The sequence below is a fragment of the Drosophila kikkawai genome, chromosome 3R (assembly GCF_030179895.1).
Source record: "Drosophila kikkawai strain 14028-0561.14 chromosome 3R, DkikHiC1v2, whole genome shotgun sequence".
NCBI classification, from domain to species: domain Eukaryota; kingdom Metazoa; phylum Arthropoda; class Insecta; order Diptera; family Drosophilidae; genus Drosophila; species Drosophila kikkawai.
The window spans coordinates 31465817-31485912 of NC_091731.1; the positions used below are offsets into that span (position 1 = coordinate 31465817).

The following is a 20096-nucleotide window of genomic DNA, read 5'->3' on the forward strand; positions in this document are numbered from 1 at the left end:
TATATGGTTGAGATTGTATTTATAGTACAAAAATATATCGCAATAATTTGTTCTTAGCAGTCTCCTTCCATTTAAACAATAAAAACGAATAAGTAAATCTACTTCTCAGGGATTTTTACAATTCAATCTTAAAGCTACACCATTGCCATCCAAATTCTCCGACCCCATTTCCAGCTTGGTATGCTGGAAGAGCTTCTCCTCGGCTTTTAGTTTCCGCCTCGCCTCTTTGGAGTCATTCCAGGGCTGGGTCACCGCTGTGCCCCAAATCAGAAAGATCACATTCCCTGCGAAGAGACCGGCGGCCACAAGAATGAAGACCACCTGCCATTGGCTACGCTGAGTGGAGTCCTTGACTAGGACGCCCACAACCAGTGGCGTTAGCAGGGACACCAGATTGGTGAAGCTGGTAAGGATTCCGGCCAGGATGCCAGCATGATTAGGCGACAGATCAATGGTATTCAGTTCACTGCCAATGGTGGCTGCACTGCTCACGCCCACACTCAGGGTTACAAGAACCAAAACCAATGTCTTCTGATCTTCGCCCACAAAGGCAAGAGTTAGCAAAATGGAGGCTGGTGCCCAGAGGGCCACGCTCGTGTAGGTCTTCCTCAGCGCCGTCAGACTGAACCAGTTCTTCTGGAGCCAGAAATCCGCGATGATCAAGTACACATAGCACATGAACCACATGAGCAGGAACGGCAGAGCCGAGTAAACTGCATTTTTCTTCATGTCCAGGTGAAGGACGCCGCTTAAGTAGGTAGGCAACTCCGCCTGCATGGTGGCCAGGCCCCAGGTGTCCGCACACCTGGCACAGAGCAAAGCCAACACAGGCACCGAGGTAAAGATGCCTTTCCATGGGATCTCCATTTTCTTTGGCGGATCCTTGCGCTCTTCCCTCTGCAGATCCCCAACGATGTAGGCCTTCTCCGCCTCGCTAATGCACCGGGCTTCGGTGGGCTTATTGGCTCCCAGCAGTAACCAGAGCAGGCACCATACTAGGCCCAGTCCTGCCGCAGAGTAACTGATCCCTGGCCATCCTAAGGGTGATCCCGCTATCATGCCCGCACCGAACATGGCCAGGACATTGCCGCAATCGAAGCCCGTATAGGCAAAGGCTCCGAGTCGCGTTCGCTCCTTTGTGGGACACCAGTTGGCCAGGTGCTGGTGGATGCACGGCCAGGTCACCTGGCACAGACCCTGCATCAGTCGGATGCCACAGTAGGCCTTCCAGCCAGCGGCATAGACACCATGAGGTGTCAGGGCACTCAGTAGCGAGGAACCCAGAGTTCCCCAGAAGAGCACAGCCTTAGAGCCGAAACGCTTGCACAGATAGCCGGCGGGGAACTGGGCCAGAGCAGAGCCCCAGTAGTAGCTGGACAGGACGTACGCCTTCTCCGTCTCCGACCAGTTGTAGTGCTATAGAAATCATGGAAAAGGGAAAAGCCAAGTGAGTCAGGGTGCCGGAAGCTGCCTTTTCGCTTACCCACGGGCGTGTCGCCATCGTCACTCGATGTCGTCGTCGTCGTCGTCTCTGTTGTCGAGGATGTGCCATTGGTCATGGCCACCATGGCAAAGCCCACATTTAGCTGATGGATTGTGTTGGCCGCCAGTCCAACGAAGAGCAGGGCCGCCTGCAGGTGCCGCATTCCCAAGCGACTGGCAGGTTTTCCTGGCACCTCCTCCATGTCAGCCATTTTCTCTAGATTTTATTTCTAGTTGTCTATTTGGTTCAGTGACAGCCTCTGGAGAATCTAGAAAAGATAAATGGCATTTTGGATTTTATTAGTAGTTAATTTATTGCTTTATTTTAAAGAAATTAAATTGTAAATATATTAAAAACTTTTTTTTAAAGGTTCTACATTTACAATGCTTACTCAACGGAAGAGTCAAGTTTCTTGAGTTGTTTTTGGCTTAAACTATAACACTTTTTACATCTCGAGTTACTACCCATGACACATTCTGTTAAACACTTGTCAAGAGTGTAATAATTTTTATAAATATCAGGTTAAACTGCTTACTGAGTAGTTTACTGATTTAATTATAAATTTGTGGAGTGGATTTAAGGTTAAGAATTTGCTTATTAAGCTTATTGCTTATGCTTTTATTTTATGTACGTATTTATATTTAAATGAAACTTACACTCATAAAAATTATTTTCTATATTTAAAAAAAAAATTAAAAAAAAATAAATTTATGACTTTTTTCAGTTCTTTTCTTAATATTAATTAATTGCATTTCTTTTGCTGGTTAATTTTCCATAGAAATCATGGCGACTTCGCAGTAAAATGTAATGAGAAAAATCACACAATTACTCTTATGATTCCCAACTAGTTCTAACACCCCAGGAATAAAGCAACGCTGTATCTTTTTATACATCTCTTAATTTAGCTTTATCGTTTAATAAATTAAATATAAATAATATAAAAAAAATAATAATAATAATATCAAATTCAGGAAATGTTCAACATTCATTCTGAGAGTGAACTGTTTCAAAAAATGACTCATTTCACTCAGGTTTGGCCCATCTCTTTACATGATTTTCCAACCAAATGACCATTCGAAAGCATATCTATACCTAAACATATCTTTATCTAATCAGATTGATGAGAGAAAAAGGGCAGCCAAGCGAACTTGCAAGCTTTTTGCTTTTTGAATCTCTGTTCCAGCTTCGATTTTAGCCAAATGCAATTGCAGAAATTTTGTTGCACTTCTGTCTGGGCAAACACACACACACACCCCCTGAAACCCTTGTATCCTTCTCCCCCTTTTTGCCGGATATTGCTTCTATGAAATTCCCTTGTTTGTTATTTTAGATATTTTTCGGGTCTTGTTATTTTTTGCGATTTTTGTGCTGTGTTCCTCTGTTGTTTGGCCAATCTGCCTGAGCCCGACTCAGTTGGTGTGCAAATTTCCTCGATAATACCCATACGCAATGGGGAGAAAAAAATATAGAAACAAAAACAAAACGAGAACGTAAAGAAATAAAAGAGTAAAAACTGAATTTAAATCTCAGCATTTACAATTGTATTAGCGCAACTAACAAGATACTTTTTCAGTGCCACCCAGATACACTCCCACACACACTTTTTTTTATTCAATTGTTCTAATAGTTGGCAACGTGTGGACGACTGCCAATCGTCGAAAGTTGGGCTGTCGGTGTTCGGTGGGTGGTGGGTGTTGGGTGGTGGCACCACCACGCCTGCTGTCCACCTATATAAATGCCGCTCAAAATAAAAACAATGACATAGATGAGATATTCAGGGAAGTGTATCGAATACGAGATGTGCTCTACTAGCTGAAAGGAATTTATGCAAGTGGTTGGGGTTTATATTTATTTTAGAAAAATATAATAATAATAGGAATCCCCAAATCTTTTTTAAATTTATTTATTTGAAGAAGAAATATTTATTTAATAAAATACTAATATTTAGGGTAATTTTCTAGATAAAATTATATTTTATATGAGGTATACCAGCAATAGGAGTAAAAAATTACCTTAAAATGTTTCCCTATAATATAACTTTATAAGATATAAGATATTTTTAACTATAATAAAGCTTAAAATTAAAAAATGAATTCCTCTCAGAGTTTTTTTTTTTAAATTTCCTTATAATTCCCAAGTAACTATTTTGAAATTTTGTGAAATTTCCTTATAATTCCCAAGTCCATGTTCAGGATATGAATATCTTAGAAAAATATATTTATGTTTAATGAAAATATTTCCTAAATTTGAGCTTATAAATATATTTTGCGAAGAATTAAAATATAGTTTAAATAAATAAATATGCAATTTTTTTGTCTATTTGTTTATCAATTAAAAATCACCACTAAATAAAAGTTCTTTTTTAGCACTCAATCTCATAAATAATAAATAATTATAATTAATATCAATTATTCTATATTATATCACTCCATTTCCTTTTGAGTACAAAAAATATCCCATTCATTATCGATTCGGTGATTGATATAATCACCTTAGATAGCAACTGAAAATATATATACAAACTCACATAAAACTAAGCTCATTTTGTATACACTGTGGTTATATTTTAGAAAGGAAGACAATGGAAACTATATATATATTTAGGGGAATTTTATAAATACATATAGATGCTATTTATATGTATTTAAGACTAGAAACCAGGGATGGCCGCATGGAAAAATGTATGAAAATAATCGTGAGCTGCTTACCACTTTTGATATGTCTGTCTGTCAGTCTTTTTGGCTTATACAAACACACGCAGACAATTTTTATTATCAATGCCCGGTGTGTGTGTGGTGATAAAAAGAATGTTTAAAAATATATATTTTTGGTTTCCAGACAAGACAATATACAAAAAGTTTGGCCTTTAATTTAGACACGTGTCATGGCCCAAAAATCATATCAGTTTTTTGATTAAATAGGGGAATATTTTATGTTACAACAGGGTTAAAGTTCAACGAACTTGCTTTTTGTTTGATGAATTTTATGATGATCAAATTATTAAAGACATTTTTTCCATAGAAATCTTTTTGAACTTTACTGTTAATTGAAGATTTTTTGTGATGATGAAATCTTGAATTTATTTAAGAAATATTTGCCACAGAACTCTTTCTTCAACTTCCATTTTCAACGAAGATTTTTTTGTGATGATAAAATCGAATAAATCTGAGAAATTAATTGCCAGAGCAAACTTTTATTAGCTTTATCAGCAAATTGTTTTTTTTCTGTTTTGTGGACCCTTTAGTAATTGAAGCCTTAATTGTTTATGCGCCAACATAAACAAGAAAGCGACATTCCCGCCGGTTTCAGTGAGTATCGGGTGTAGAAAAAATATAAAAAAAATCGATTCAATGCGTTTAGTTGGGTGTCCTTGTCTGTGTATTTAGATTTCAGAGTGTGTTTTTATTTTTTGGGACCAAGTCTGCACATATTTGCACACTCGAAATTGTTTAGTATTGCATTTTTGTGCCACATTTTCCAAATTACTTCAAGCCTGACACGGCCATTTTTTTGGGTTCGTTTCACTTGAATTTTTGATTTTAGTTTTATTTCATTTTTATTTTATTTCAAAACACTAAAACCACATTTAATTTAAAGAATTTACTGCAAATATCTTGGGAGGTATGCAAATATTTTTGTGCAACATTGTTGCCATTGCTATATATGCAAATATCTGCATTCACTTGTTAACCGAACCTTTTGTTGCTGCTGTTGTTGCTGTTGTGTACTATTAATATCTGATTTTAATTTGGTTTTTGTTTTGATTTTGTTGTTCGACCCGTTTTTCCGATTCCGATTTGCCGCGTGCTTGTTAGTTAGCGCTTCTTTTTCCGATCTTTCTATTTCGAAACTATTCTATTATTTTTCTCTATTTGCTGTGCGCGATCGCCTTGCTCCCGCTGCCGAATGCCGATTGGCGCTCTCAATTCTACTTAATTTTATTTTATTCGAAATGCGAGGCGACGCGTCTCGACTGTTGTTGGGTCGTTTGTAATTATTTTCTGTTCTCGGCTCTCTGAGCGGGGAGAATCGGGAAATATAAGTCGCGCCGCCAGAGAACTGTGGGGATTTTTTACGATTTTTTAGGTTTAAATTAAAATAAATGAATTTACGAAATCTTAAAAATTTAAGTTATATCGCTAAGCAGATTTTTTGAAAAATATTTGGAAAATACGTAAATTATGAAACTAAATCCAAAAATATTTAATAGAAACACCGGGTAAAATGTAAAATATAAATATTCACTTTTGAGAATCAATCTTTTAGAAGAATTTTGAAAATATCGTCAAAATTGCATTACTTTGAAAACTTTAAACCTTTAAATCCTGCAGCAGTTGTCATCTTAAAGATACATTTTCTGTATGGATGTTTACTAACAGCTGTTAAATATTTCTAGAAAGGGCTTTAACTAACAGCTGTTAAATGTATTTTAAAAATATTTAACAGTTTAAAAATATTTAACAGCTGTTACAGTTAAAGACCTTTCTAAAAATAATATTTCTACTAACATCTGTTACAAATTTAAAGTCAAGGCTAATAAAATAAAATAATAAAAGTATGCACAGACAGATATTTAATCAATTTTTAACATTAAAATATACTTAATTTCCCATAGTACAATGCCGACAGCGTGAGAGACGAAAATTTGGCGATCGTCTCGTCACGCGTGAGTCAGCACGTGGTATCAGTTAGTGGGACGAAAGTGACGTCAGCGGAGATCAGTGGGAATTCTAAACGTACAACGGAGGTTCAGATAATAGGAGTAAAGTTTAATTTTCAGTAAAGTTGAAATTTATTAAAATTTTTTTTTAAAGTTTAAGAAACCAGTCGACATTAGTTAACCAAAAAATCAGCTGTAAACTAAATAAGTATTAAAATAACCAAAAAAGAAGACCTAGACATTTTACCTTGACTGTAAAAATATTCTTATCTAAATGGGAAATGTTTGCTTTTTGATTGTTAAATTTTTTGGCCGCAGGCCAAATTTGATTTTTTGATAAATAAAATGTTTATGGTATGGTAGAACAACATTTTTCATATTTTTATATATTAGTTTACTTAAATTTTTTTGCAAAGAAGTTTATTTATTTAATTTTCACTTTATAATATTTTTCATGTTTATTTTCAAATTTCAACGTATTTACTATTTAAACAAAAGCCAAATGCTACGAAACCAAGGCGATCGTTTGGGACCGGAGGTTGTAGTATCAGATGTGGTTCGAATATCAGTATGGGTTTGAGTATCAGGTGTTGTTCGAAACTAAAAAACAAGGATTTTAGGGGTAGTGACAGCTGGTCACACTTTTACTCGATCAGCTGGCCACATTATAAACATCACCGATCAGTTTTGTTGTTGTTGTTGCCAAAAGAACAAACAGAAAGCGTGCAGCGCGAGTGATTTAAATTAATTAATACTTGATTTGCCGACAGCCGTTAATGCGCATGTGGCGCCTAGAAAAGTCATAGAAAATAGCGAAAAATCCGTGAGTTCTCAAGGCAACAAGAAGAAAATCCAACAGTTGGAAGAGTTGAAAGTGTGCGAGAACAAAGCGGAGCTGCGGATAAAAAAAAGCGCGCAGTTGACGAATTTGTGGGAATAATAATAAAGTGGAAACACACACGCAAAAACGTATACCAAAACGTGGGCAATTATTGCCGAAATAATAGTTTGACTTTGATGTCATTTTAAAGTTCGATCGACGCTTTTCCAGCTCCGCCTTCCAGTTGGCATTCGGTTATACGTCAATCCCTTTTGTCCCGTTTCGGTCTCGTTCCGTTATATTTTTTAGTTTTCCCCCGTGTCCTTTCTTTCGCGCCTCGTCTCACCTCGCCTCGTTTGTGTTCTTATTGTGTGTGTGTTTTGTGTTTCAATTGGCCACGGCGATCACCTGGCCACGTAAAGTAAATAGATCGAAAATCCGGAACGATTCCGCCGCCGGTTAGTCCAGTTACCAGCGAATAGGAAAGGAAAACAAAACAGAAATCCGCGTGGGTGCACGCACTGGAATACTCTGGAAGGATCGTGTGGATGCACCCCTTCCGAATTTCAGTAAAAATACAGTGTTTGCTCGCAAAAGTGAAAAAGCTTTAAATTGTCAGAAATAATGTTAAATAAATGCATAAATCTAGTAATTTTTTAACGTACTTTCAAATGTGTAAAAGTCATTGTTTGTAATAATTATCATAATTTCCTAAGATATTTGATCTTAAAGTAATTTCCAACTAAACCATGTTTGTTTTATTCATTTTATTATTCGTTATTTTATTGTATTATTACATCAGTCAGATACTTGATCTTTAAAATTTGGAAAATATGTAAATAACTTTCATTTTTCGAGTAATATCTATTTCTGCTATATTGCAATATTTGAACATCTTGAAATTTTCAATTGCAGTGTTTACATTTCATTTGGATCATATGATATATCCTATATTTCTTCGTGTAACGTCCCTCTTCTTTAAACAAACGTATTAAAATTATCAAAAGTGATTCAGATCAAAAATTTTAAACCCGGTATTAATAATAAAACAATAAAAGCTGTGGATACAACATTCAAAAACTATATCAACAGCAAGAGAGCAAGTCTGCTGCCGTTTTGCTCAACCTTTTGTAAGTTTTATTTTTAAAATTTTAACCCATTTTTATTGTATTTATCCTCGCCTGCATATTACTGTAATATTTATCTTTATTTTCAACAATCTCTCTGTTTATTAATACATTTTTATCATTACCGCTTTGTACCCTTGGCCTGCCTGATTCCGAAATTCCGGATGCTCAGCTCTCTTTACCTTTTTTTTATATTCAATTTTTTACCTGCTGCCCACGCACTCTAAATAACTCCCCGCTCTGTCTCTCTTTTACTTTCGCTGTCTCTGTCATGCACTCATTGTCCGTGATTGCGTTTTGTGTTTCTTTCACCTTTTTTTTTTTTGCTACCTCATTTTATTTGTATGCCCTACAATTGATGGGGTATGTGAGTTTTTTAGGGGGGTTCGACTTCAGGTTAGATATTGAGCCAGAATTTGTCTAAATAAGTTAAGTATTATTATTTTACATTACCCCAATTTATTTAGGTATTTACTTTTTCCCTCTTTCTCAATTAATTGCAAATCCCATAATTATTTATTAATTAAAAGAAATATTTGAATATTTGAAAGTTGACCTTGATTCCAGGGGTATCTTTAATGTCTTGAGTGATTTTTAATTTCAAGGGTCTTGTACTCTGATTACAAATTGTTTATTTGGTTTTCTTTTGTTGCTGCTGTTGTTGTCTTATTGTGCAATTCCACCGATCTCATCCCCTTTGTTCTCTCTCACTTGGCCCTTTTCTTTTGATTTTTGTTTCGTTTTCGTTTTTATTTATTCACCTTTGATTATCCATCGTCTGTCTCTCCTCCTAGCTCTCTTTTTACATAATTTCGCTGACTCATTTTTGGCATGCTCAATGTAATTTTCATAATTTTTTTGGTTACTGCGATCCGCCCATTGCCCCGCGGTTTGCTTTGCTTTGCCTCGGCTGTGGTTTTTGTGGTTTTGACCACACACAGGACAGATCCGCCATGCACCTGACTTTGACTGCCGTGTCCGAGTATAGGTTTTTCATTTTGTTGACATTTTTGAGGTGACCTGTGGCTGCCGTTTCTCGCTGGCTTTTGGTCAAACGGGGGAATCCCACGGGGGGTCACTGGAGCTATTTATTCTGTTTAGTTTCAGTCGCGGGTGCTAATGAATACCACCAGTGGGGAGAGTCAATGTGCAACATTTCGGGTTCCACAGGGAAAACATTGAAAGATTTATGAATGAGTGTGTGATTTTGGCTCTTTAAGATGTAGTTTTCTGTGAGCTTTGAGGCTGCTTTACTTATTTTATATTTATTTTGAGAAATTTTATTTATATAAAAAGGTTTGACTGAGCTTTAAAGACCCTAAGGATATATAAAAATGTTTAATAAAATCATCAAATTGATTTTATTTTTATTAAAAGTTAATTTATGGGAACTTTATCTTCAAAGTGTTTTCAATATGTTATTGAAAATTTTTTTTTAATTAAAAAATAAAGGGACAATACTATTGGGGCTTATAATTTAAAATTTTCTCAGTTTAATTTAAAATTTAAAGGTTATGGGACATTTATAAGGAATGGATTTTATTTGTATGGAATATTTAAGTTATAGGAAGTGGCTAAAGGTTCATTAATGACTATTTTTATTCAGACCTCCCATTGAAGTCCCTTCCACACGCACAACTCGAATTGCATTCCGGAGCGAGTCGTGTTCGCTTTTTAAAGAATAAAAAAGTTTACGTGAAAACAAAAAAAAAATATATATATGAATAACACTCACAGTATCCAGTATCCAGTGTCGTACAACTAGCGCCGTTATTTTAGACACAAACGAGTCATTTAAAGAGGGCAAAGTGGGGGGCTCACTACCCAGCGGGTTGGAAGGGAAGGTTGCAGGGGCGACGCGACGCCGAGTCAAGCGTAATTTGCAAACAAAAAGCCATTAAAATATCAAATTAGCGTCTGGCTTTGGATGTGCGAGTACGGGATTTAGTGGAAGTCTCCAATTGTTGTCGTCGTCGGCAGTGTGTTTGGCCCCCCCTTGCCACGCCCCCACACATCCCTGTCCATTGGTTTTGTGCAAAATCGAAAGTAAATGAAATGTGGCACCCGCATATGTGCTGCATTCAGTCATCAATTTGTTGATTAACAGTTGTCAGTCTTGTACACACCGCCCACTTACCCAGCTACCCTCTTGCCACCCCCTTCAATATTTTTTTTTACTCCGATAAAAGTCGCGTGTGCTGGATACACCAAGAGAAAAAGCATTAAAAAGAGGTTTTTTATGTGTTTAAAATTATTGTTGTTTCTGGCTTAAGTTTTTGTATCTTTATATATTGTAGAAAGTCTGGTCGTGAAATTTTATAGGTTTTATTTCAGTGTAAAAAGCGGAAATATGAAATAATTACTTTTTTATAGGTAGTTCTAATTAATAACCAGTGTTAAGTGCTATATAATTATTATAAGGGGAACAATGTTGTTCCATAAAATCAAAATATTATAACTAGTCCCTACTTATTTTCTCTCTGTATTGTACATAGTTATCAGGGGGTTTTCATTAGTTTTCTCTCTTATCAGCCATTAGAAGAAATTGTTTCTGTTCGCCACAAAAAAAAGAGTCTCGTTTGCTATTTCTAGATAACCGAATTTACACGCCGCATTAAACTCCATTTGTTTCACTGCCAAGGCTGAATGCGTGCGGTAATAAAAGATAATTAAAATAAAAGCATAACAGAAAAGAACGAAACAGAACCGAAACCGAACAGAAAGCCAAAAGCTGAAACACGTTTTACCTGTACTGCAATCGAAACTGAGTCACTGGGTTGAAAGAACTTCTCGCTTGGGGATGAAGCCCAGTACAAAATGGTTTATTTTTTTTTTTATATTTATTTGAGATGTACAGAAAATGCGACAAAAAAGCGGACTAAACGGGGCGGCAATCAAATCATCAAGAGCAAATTTATGACGGTCTGAGGCAAACAGACCCCTTGCGCAAACTGCGTCGAGAATAAAGCCGAGATCAATGGATCGTATCTTTCTCAGAGACCGGGATCTCCACAGACAGAGACAGATCTCCCTGCTCCATATTTGGATGAGCTTATCTTGCCGTCTCCCTTGCGCCAAAGCGAAAAAAGCGAAAAAATTCTGGGGGCCTGGAGCCACGCTTGCGCATTTTGTTCATTTTTGGTTTTGGTTCGGGGTTCGGTCTTCAGTGATCGTACCCTTCCCCTACTCGTAGTTACTCGCATATATATATGTATATGTACGTACGTATACCCAAACGCGTTTCATAAATTATCAAGTTGAATGCCCAGTTTCGAAATTTCAACGGGCCTGACCTTGAGCACAAATTTTCGGGGCTTCGGCGCTTCAGGCTTCTCTCTCGTGTTTTTAAGTGTGTGGCGCGATTGTATCTGCATATGGTTTCTATACCCGGCATTCACTGAAGGAGGGTATGCTGGAGTGATTTAAAAAGTTGGGTTTACTCTGCTTCTCTGTATGGGAAATGAGACTTGTGAGATGTTTAGGCAAATCTGATTTTTCTAAGCTCAAAAAAGTAAAGATTCATTTAGAATTTTATGGGTTTTATACAAAAATCTTTTGCTTAAAGTCTTAAAGATTGACAAAACAAATTCTTATTCAATGCCCAACCATACTTTATAGTAACTTAATATTTAATGTGTAATAAGATATTAATTTAGGGATTTTTAAAATTATCATATAGGGAAGAACCCAAGAACTTTAGTTTCTTTTTAAATAAATATAAACGAAATATAACATTTTACAAAAATTATAAAAAAGAACAAACATTTGTATAATTATTGGGTACCCCAAAGTCGCAAGATTCAGGCTTCTCGTTGATTTTTGTTTTCACATAAATTTGTTACATATATTTGTACGATGTTTGATTGCTTCCGAGCCAAGTTTTGGTTCTCTAGTAGTTTCTCCGTTTGCGTTCTTCTCCACTCGACGCTTTCAAGCGTTGCGATTCAGTCTGTTTCTCACAGCTAATGGTTGCTGAGAGGAAACAAAAAAACAAAATTCGAGGAGGCCAAATCTTAGGGACAAGTGCGCAAAGCCTTTTCGCTTTGGTTAATTAACGCAGCCATACAAATTAACTAACGCACATGCGTAACCCGAAATATACACACACACTCTGCCGGAGATTGTCGGCTGTGAAATGATTAATGATACTCATTTTTTTTGTTTACCTCGACTTTACTCTTTGAACTTGGCTCTCAAACAATACGAGCAGAAAAAAGTGCGTGTGTCTGGTAACTGAAACCGGTTTGGGCCCTCAAATTTGGCACTCTAAAGAAATAGAAGAAAAAAAAATCAAGCCTACACCAGTGGGAAGGTCGAGTTGATTAGGATTGATGGACTATTCCCAACCATCTAAAGGCATTCAAATCTTTAGTATATTTATCCAAATATATATCTGCACAAACAAATATTAGATTTAATTATGTCTGGCGTGGAATTTTCATTGATTTTCCAGACGAAACTCGTAAAACATGAAAGGCCAATCAGCGCACACGCTCAGAAATGAGATGAAATAGGAAAATCTGCTTCGGAAAATACCCAACGGACCATCATCATCATTATCGAGTTGTTTAGTGGCTGGTCGGGGAGAGGGGGGGTCAGTATTTATTGATATTGGGCATGATCGATCTTTTTCTGTTTGGCTTAGTTCTCAACCTCATTGCCTCCTTGCCGGGATGTGTTGAGTGTGTAAAATGCGTCAATTTGTTAAGGTGTTGATGTGTGATGCAAATGAACACGGCGTATGAGTATATGGAGATGATGACGATGATTTTGCCTGTCATATTATGGGGCATTATGCGGCCAGTGTGTGTGTGTGCGGGGGTTTTGGGGGTGCATGCATCAATTGGGGGAGATGTGCCGCATAATAGACCGCTCAAATGGCCCACAAACCGACGGACACAACACATCAATCGAGTGAGGTGGCGATGGCCGTGTGTTGTCACTCACTCTATCATTCACAAGGGGGGGAGGTTGGAAAATCCCCTCTACAATTCTCTGCAATTTACCGTTGATAATTGTACACTGGAAATGGGGAATAGATTTGAGGTTTTGCCATTAATCGAGTAACAAATTTGAATAAATATTATGTGACTTTAATTTTATTAATCTTTCTTGTCAATCCAAAGCTTGGTCACTCTAATCATATTTATGATATGATTTTAAATGTCGCAAAATCAGAATTATAATCAGATAGATCTTATCTTATTCTTATCAAAATAATTTTAATACAATTATATAAATTTAACTTAAAATCACAATTAAAATATATTCAAAAAATAAAATTTATAATTATCATAGCGGACCTCAGTCTTATCACTCATCAGGTATCTTCGATCAAGCTATAAATTTAGAACCAACCTTTAATCGGTTGCTGATACTTTTCTTTTTCCGTGCATCCCGTTTATTTTTTTTATCAGGCTGCACGTATGTGTCAAACATAAGCTTGACAACTTAAATACCACACACGTTACCTTTATATGCTAAGATTGTGTGTGATTGTCTGCTAGTGTTTGCCGTTTGATTGATAAGAAAGTGAGACGACAGCTGTTCGGTGTCTGGAATTTGTTCAGCTTCTTCGGTTGCCGGGTTAAAAAAAAAATAAAAGAAAAGGGGAAGCACGAAAGGGTTTCTAAGGGGTGAACGTGTTGCTTCTATGTAATTAGGGGTGAAATTTTTGTCGGTTAAACCCGATACTCAAATGTCAAGGGTTCAGTGTCAAGAAATCTTAAGAAGTGCCCAAGGACACTTATAAATAATGTACAATACAATCATTTGTAACCACATAAGCTACTATAATATCTCCATCAATATATTCATTTTATCAATATTCTCCACATAAACACATCATAAGTTAACCGCCAAATAAAACTATCAGACAAACAAATCCAACTGTAGATAAACAAATAATCACTCAAATAAATGAACACACATTCACCACACATCCTTTCTATACTTGGATGTATATTCAAATTCTATATCCCTATGTACATACCAAAATATATATATATTAATAGTATTTTATGCGCTTGCTGTTGTGCTGTTCCACTTTTTTTTTTTAATTTTTGTTTTGTTTTGTTTATTATTTTATTTATTTATTGGCCACCATCAACCAACACCCCTCACTATATTCTGCCTGTCCCTAAAAGCTGTTTTATTGCCATATCTCTGTTCCTCTCTCTCTCTCTCGTCTGCACACTATCTCTGTTTATCTCTGTCTATCTTTCCCTCTTTCTCTGTCTCTCTCTTTCTCAATCCCTGTCTCTTGTTTTGGTAGCCTGTCTGGGGCCCTGTCTTTATCGTGGGTGTTGCGCTATTTTGAAATGTTTTCTAAACATTTATACAATAATTTTAAATGCCATTTTCACAATAAAAATATTCTATAAATATATTCACACAATCGAATGGGGAATGCTCCTCCTCGTTTTGTATTCTATTTTATACTATTATAACCCGCTATGGCAAGTCTTCTGTATAATTCTACAAGCTCTGAATATTTTAAAAAAGTTGTACCTTTCTTTTTCTTCTCTTAAATCTTATAGAGTTCTAGAAGAAAGAACATTTCCTTTTCAAAATTGCATTTTATTTTATAAAAAAATTTAATAAATTATTCCTACAACAAATATGGCTTAACGCCAAAGAGTATGCAATGTTTTTTACGAGCTGTTTGCCGGGTATTTTATGTCGTTTGCATAATACTGCCCGTATAAAACTATCGTAGCTTTTTTTTTTTCAATAAGGCGACTTTTGTCAAAGTTTTCTTTCCTCAGCTCATTTTCCAAGGCAAAAAGTTTTTCCTAACTATTTTTCCTAGACCCTCCTCTCTTTCTCTCTTTCTCTTTCTCTTACTCCCTATTTCTATCTATATCTCTATCTCTGTGTCTGTCCCACTTTCTTCTTGCAAGCTTAACAAAGATCATGCCTTGCATTATCAATATATATTGTATATTTGTGTACAAATCAAAACACCACCTCCAGAAAACCCCAAGATATATATATTGATATATAAACGAAACTTGTTGTCTCATATCGGAATTGTTTTGTTCTCTTTCGATTCTTACAGGCGCCCGTCCGCTCCCCCTTCTACTAGTACAACCACTGCTACTAGCTACTAGCACCACCATAAAAAAAATATATATAAAAAACAACCAAAACCAACACCACCACCAATCCAACAGCAGTGTCGTGTGCAGTGTCAGTGTGTCTTGAAATCGAAATCGAAATCAAAATCCAAATCAAAATCTCAATATTTGGCCAAGTTGGCAGGCACAGCAAGCCGCATAGAATATATTGCTAAATAATACTACTTGATGTGTGTTTGAAAAATAATCAAAAAGATATCAAATCTTTTTGTGTTGACATCCAAATGTGAGATGTCTTAATCCCCCGAGCCTTAGGTGAATGTCAAATGCAAATTTATTAGAGTGCTCCCTGGCCAACGAAATTAATTTCTTTGAATGTCCATTAAATCGCCGGCCAATTACTTGCTTGATATTCAGTGAATTTGTGTGTTCTCATAAATAATCAGGAGAAGGAGAAACCATCTATTAATAACCCTATCGGCTAATATATTGTGTATTATATTTTTAGTTTTCTTAATTTGTATTTTGTATTGTGTGTGACTCGATTTTTTCGGTTGTCCCTTCAGCCCCCTAACCAGCCTATTGGCTCACTTGAAAGTTCGTTAGTTTTTGTCGCGATATCAAGAGTTGCTTTTAGCGAGCCGAAATCAAAATCATTTATCACTAAACTTAGAAGGCGCCAGCCAGCGCTGAATGCGGCTCCACATGTGTGGGTTCTTCTAAAGTGGGTGAGTAAATCAGCAGCAAATCTTATCACATAAATCTACCCATATATATATTTATAAATATACATACATATATCTATCTGATTTCCCTTTTTATTTTAAGACATTCGGAAGTATCTATGAGGGGGGCAGCTGTCACATAAATTCATTCGGGCGTTTCGACTTTGACTTTGAATGAGAAAAAAGGTGGCTGCCTGAGCTGCTGCTGCCTGCACTTTTGTGGCAGTTATTAAAAATATTTCTTGTGCATATAAGACAGACAGTGCGTTTCGGTATAAGTAGAGGGTCTTTTTTGGAAACCTTTTTAATGCTTTTAATATAAAATATATCGGAAAACATTTTAAAAACATATTAATGGCGTGAATTATTATTTTTCTGATATATATTTTTTATAAAATTCAATCTTCGAAGAATATCTGTTTATAAGTTGTTTGTTTAGGCTTCTGAAAACAACTTTCCCAAGATTTCCTAAAAAACTTCCACTTAGTTTTTAATAACTAACATAATTCTAGCGTGTAAAAACTGAGTTAATCATCAAAAACTTTGCAATTTTTCAAGACCTTATAATCTCGTATCGCACTGCATATGTATATCCAAACTTGGCTTTATTTTTTCCTTCGTCTTATCTTATTTTATTTGATTCACCCGCTGCATATCATTTATGCAGACGCAGACAGAGGGCGACTGGCTTCTCTGCATGCTAAATAGAGTGAGCTCGAGTTGGGGTTCCACTGAGAATGCCAAGGAATACGAGTAGTTAAACTTGCTTAGAGGCGACACGCACATTGCTGGGTAAATTCTCTCCTGTCCTCGACCTGGCAGAAGAGGGGATTCATAGATAACTTTGGGTCTAGCTTGGGGGCTTGCCTTGTGGCAACAGCTGCTGCTGCTGCACTTGAAGTTTGTCTTACAATCGCAATTGCATTTCGGTGGTTGCGTGAGTTCCCTGCCAAAATGTGTTTGTAATTGAATTCAATGGAATTATGGAAAATACAAGAATCGTGAGAAGGAAATGGAAGCCAAATAAATATTGTATAAAAAAGATTAAATAAGCATTCAGTTACATGTAAATCCAGGCCAAGAAGTCTTTATTACATTTCGGAGAATTTCACAAATTAAATTTTATTAATTGTTCATGAAGTATTCTTTTTATTAAATATTAAAAAATCATTATATTTCAAAGAAAATAACGAATAGATTGAAAAAGAACATTAAATTTGATAATCTAGTTTTTCAACATTAGAATCTATAGTTTCAACTTTAATTTCCCAGCGATGCTTTTCAATATATATATAATAGCTGAAAACCAACATGTAGATGTTCATTTCATTTCATGTACAAAAGTATAGCGCTCGGTGTACATAATCTTTATGTATTTTGTTTATTCCATTTAATGTCATCATATTCCGACAACGTCGCTCCAAATGCACTCAAAAAAACGGAAAAAAGAAACCAAACTAAGCGCAAACACACGACTTTTGTTGCTCTGTCAACATGGTGGTTTGAATTTTGTATTTTTTCTAGCTAAATAATGACGCGAACCAAACAAAAACAATGAAATTCAGGGAGAAGTAGCAAGCGGGCAGTGCAAATAAATTTTGAGCTTTTGGATAAATAATTTTTTATGTAGCAACAGCAGCAACGAATGACAGATCATCGAGCTTTGGCTCCATTATGGATTTTTTTCCATTTCCTAATTATTTTTTTGTTGCTTTAGACTCCCACGCGTTTTCCATTTCAGTTGTTTTATATATTTTTTTTCTGCTGGGAAATAAAAACTACTTGAAACTCCCCGAACTGCCCTCAAGTGCTGGAGCAAAACTATGAAATGCGACACAAATGTGTGGATGGGAGCTCATTGAGGCCCATTTACATGGCCTCAGCAGTTTTAAGTGCATTTGGACATTAGCCCCACCAACGAGCAAGAAAGACAAAAATCTCAGAGTTGCCGAGGGGCTACTATACACAGCTTGTTTGCTCTTCCTCCATCATCATCATCTTGTTCCCGCCTTTCGTTTGTATTTTTGCAGTCGGGAGCAATTTTGCCTTAGAATTTATTTCAATTGCTCTTAAACGAAATAAACTGTTCCGATTGCGATGTTCTCTGTGGGTGAATGCGATTGCGATTGCTTCTGCGACGACATCATCACCTACAGCAAGTCATTAGAAATGTGGCCCACGCACTCCGCCGCGAAAGCAATGAGGCAATTTTCACAGGCAAAATGTCATATCCATAAACCTGATGTATTTATGTGCAGGTGGAGAACAAATTAATAATTTTAATAAAGACAGTGGAAGAAAATAGTCAATTTTTAAACACTAACTTGATAATTTTTAAAAAGGTTTGCTTAATATTTATATTAATTTACAAAAAGATTAGGTCTTTGTTTAGTTAATAAACCTTTTCTAGGAAATATTTAAAAAACATTTAATTTAACCTTTAATTTTATTTTTTATGATTTTTAGCAATTCTTAAAATTTGTGTACATTTATTTTCAAGGCAAACTCTTTTTATTCAATTTTTAAAATTAAAAAATGTCAAGGAAATATTCAAAAATTTGATTGAACTTTTAATTAAAAACATTCTTTTACTTAAATATAATTTTTAATTCTTTAATTTGTTAAAATTTCACACCTTTTACTCTGCTTAAAATCCTTTTTATATAATTTTCCCTTGGCCAATTGTTGCAGTTGCTGGGCTTCGTTGGCCTGGGCCTGGGCCAACTATCAGCAATAAAATCAAAAACTTTAATTCAACAAATTAGCCAAACAGCAGGCGGCGCTCCCGAAAACAAGCCAGAAAGCAGGCACCACCACCTGTTGCTGATTCCCTTCCTGGCCAGGCCAGCCCTGGCCTGTGAGAAGATATCATTAAATTTCACTTAAGCTGTTCAAGGAGCCCCAGACAACTCCAGACACCGAAAACAAGAACGACAACGACAACGGCAATTCGTGATGTCGTCGGGGGGCAAAAGAAGGAGGAGGAGCAGTTCCCTGCTCGACGTCCAACGAGCTCCAGCTCCGGGGCTTCAGACAGCAGCAGCAGCAGCAGCAGCAAGTGCCAAAAAAGTGGTTTAGTTTTTTGCCTTTGTTTTTCGCCCCCATTCCCCGAGACATTTTCCGGCGGAGGCGCGTGCGGCGCTGTATTTTCCCGGGATTTCCCCCCCTCTTTGCGCCTCCTCAGCTGCTGCTTTTGATGCTGGATGCTGCTGCCTGCTGCTGTTGCAGTGCGTGCGAGTTGTTGCACTTTGCGCTTTCGACCCACATTTGTCTCTGGTCGGGATTTTCGCCTCGGATTGCCTCCGTCTGCTCTTGCAGTCCGTGTCTCCGTATCTCCGTCTCGGTGTCTCAGATTTTCTTCTTTTTCACAGTGTTTGTGTTAAGCATTTCCTCGTACAATTTAAATACCCAGTGTTTGTCAAAGGCAAAGGGGTATGATGGAAAAGGTTTTATAAAAGGCTTGTTGAAGAAAAATAATAAGAAATTATTCTAAGATTTTTATAGATTAAAGAAATTTGTGTTTTTTGTTTATAGAAGCTTAAAAGTTTATACTTTATCTTTAAATATTAATCTCAATCGGGTATTTTATGGTCGATTTACTTTGACCAGCTTCTTTCTTATTCTTGTTGTTATTGTTTGGCATGGAATTTGGCTCTTTTGTGTATTGCATTCAATCTTTGCTCGGATGCTGTTGCTGCCAGGCATTTTTGCTTTAGTTTCTGCAGTTGCTAGTTATGAGGATGCTGTTGCTGTTGCTGCTGCTTCTGTTGCTCATGTTGCTGCTGCCTGGCGTTGCTCGTTTCGTTGGAGATGTTGCTGCCTTATCCACCAATGTTGCCCTTAAATCCTGTGGTTGCTGTTCTCTTTTTGGCTCGTGGCTCTGGGTGTTATGTGTGTGTGTGTGGTACGCTTCTCCAAGGTTGTTTTCCACTCGGTGGCATTTTTAAATGAAGTTTAAGCTGGTCCTTTTGCATAATGCACTTCCTTTTTGTGGTCAAATAGGCGGAGAAGAGAGAGTATGTGGGAGATGTGTTGCAGGAAAATGCCAGAAATATTTGCTGTCTGTTTGTGTGAGAAACAAGACTTACAAATCATGGAACAGACTTGGTTATTTTCCTTCATTTACTGCAAAAAGAATACCTTTCTGCCTTAATAAAGTATAAGAAATTTAATCAGGAGTGGAAAATCCTAGTAGTCTTTGG

The 20096-nt window shown here is 36.4% G+C and overlaps 2 protein-coding genes across 18 annotated transcripts in view; one reads left to right on the top strand and one right to left on the bottom strand.

The window, feature by feature from the left end:
- Positions 1-5406, bottom strand: LOC108077620 (putative inorganic phosphate cotransporter). Of its 2 annotated transcripts, none has more exons than XM_017171026.3 (3): positions 5180-5406; positions 1488-1751; positions 1-1416 (listed from the first exon to the last, which is right to left on the bottom strand). In XM_017171026.3, the coding sequence occupies exons 2-3, from the start codon at positions 1692-1694 to the stop codon at positions 106-108; spliced, it is 1518 nt and encodes a 505-aa protein (XP_017026515.1). In that variant the 5' UTR covers positions 1695-1751; positions 5180-5406; the 3' UTR covers positions 1-105. The 2 variants fall into 2 exon arrangements, with proteins under 2 accessions (XP_017026515.1, XP_017026517.1); XM_017171028.2 differs by having other exon boundaries at positions 1161-1416; positions 1484-1751.
- A 1541-nt stretch (positions 5407-6947) lies between these two features.
- LOC108077683 (polypyrimidine tract-binding protein 1 heph) overlaps positions 6948-20096 on the top strand; it is a 170015-nt gene continuing 156866 nt past the window's right edge. For 6 of the 16 annotated variants that reach the window (XM_070287500.1, XM_070287495.1, XM_070287486.1 and 3 more), the window contains exons 1-2: positions 7189-7471; positions 7879-8093. The gene's annotated coding sequence lies outside the window, so the exon portion shown is untranslated. Of the gene's footprint in view, positions 6967-7185; positions 7472-7512; positions 7533-7878; positions 8094-20096 lie in introns of those variants that run through there. The other 10 variants (XM_070287499.1, XM_070287497.1, XM_070287496.1 and 7 more) reach the window with 8 other exon arrangements.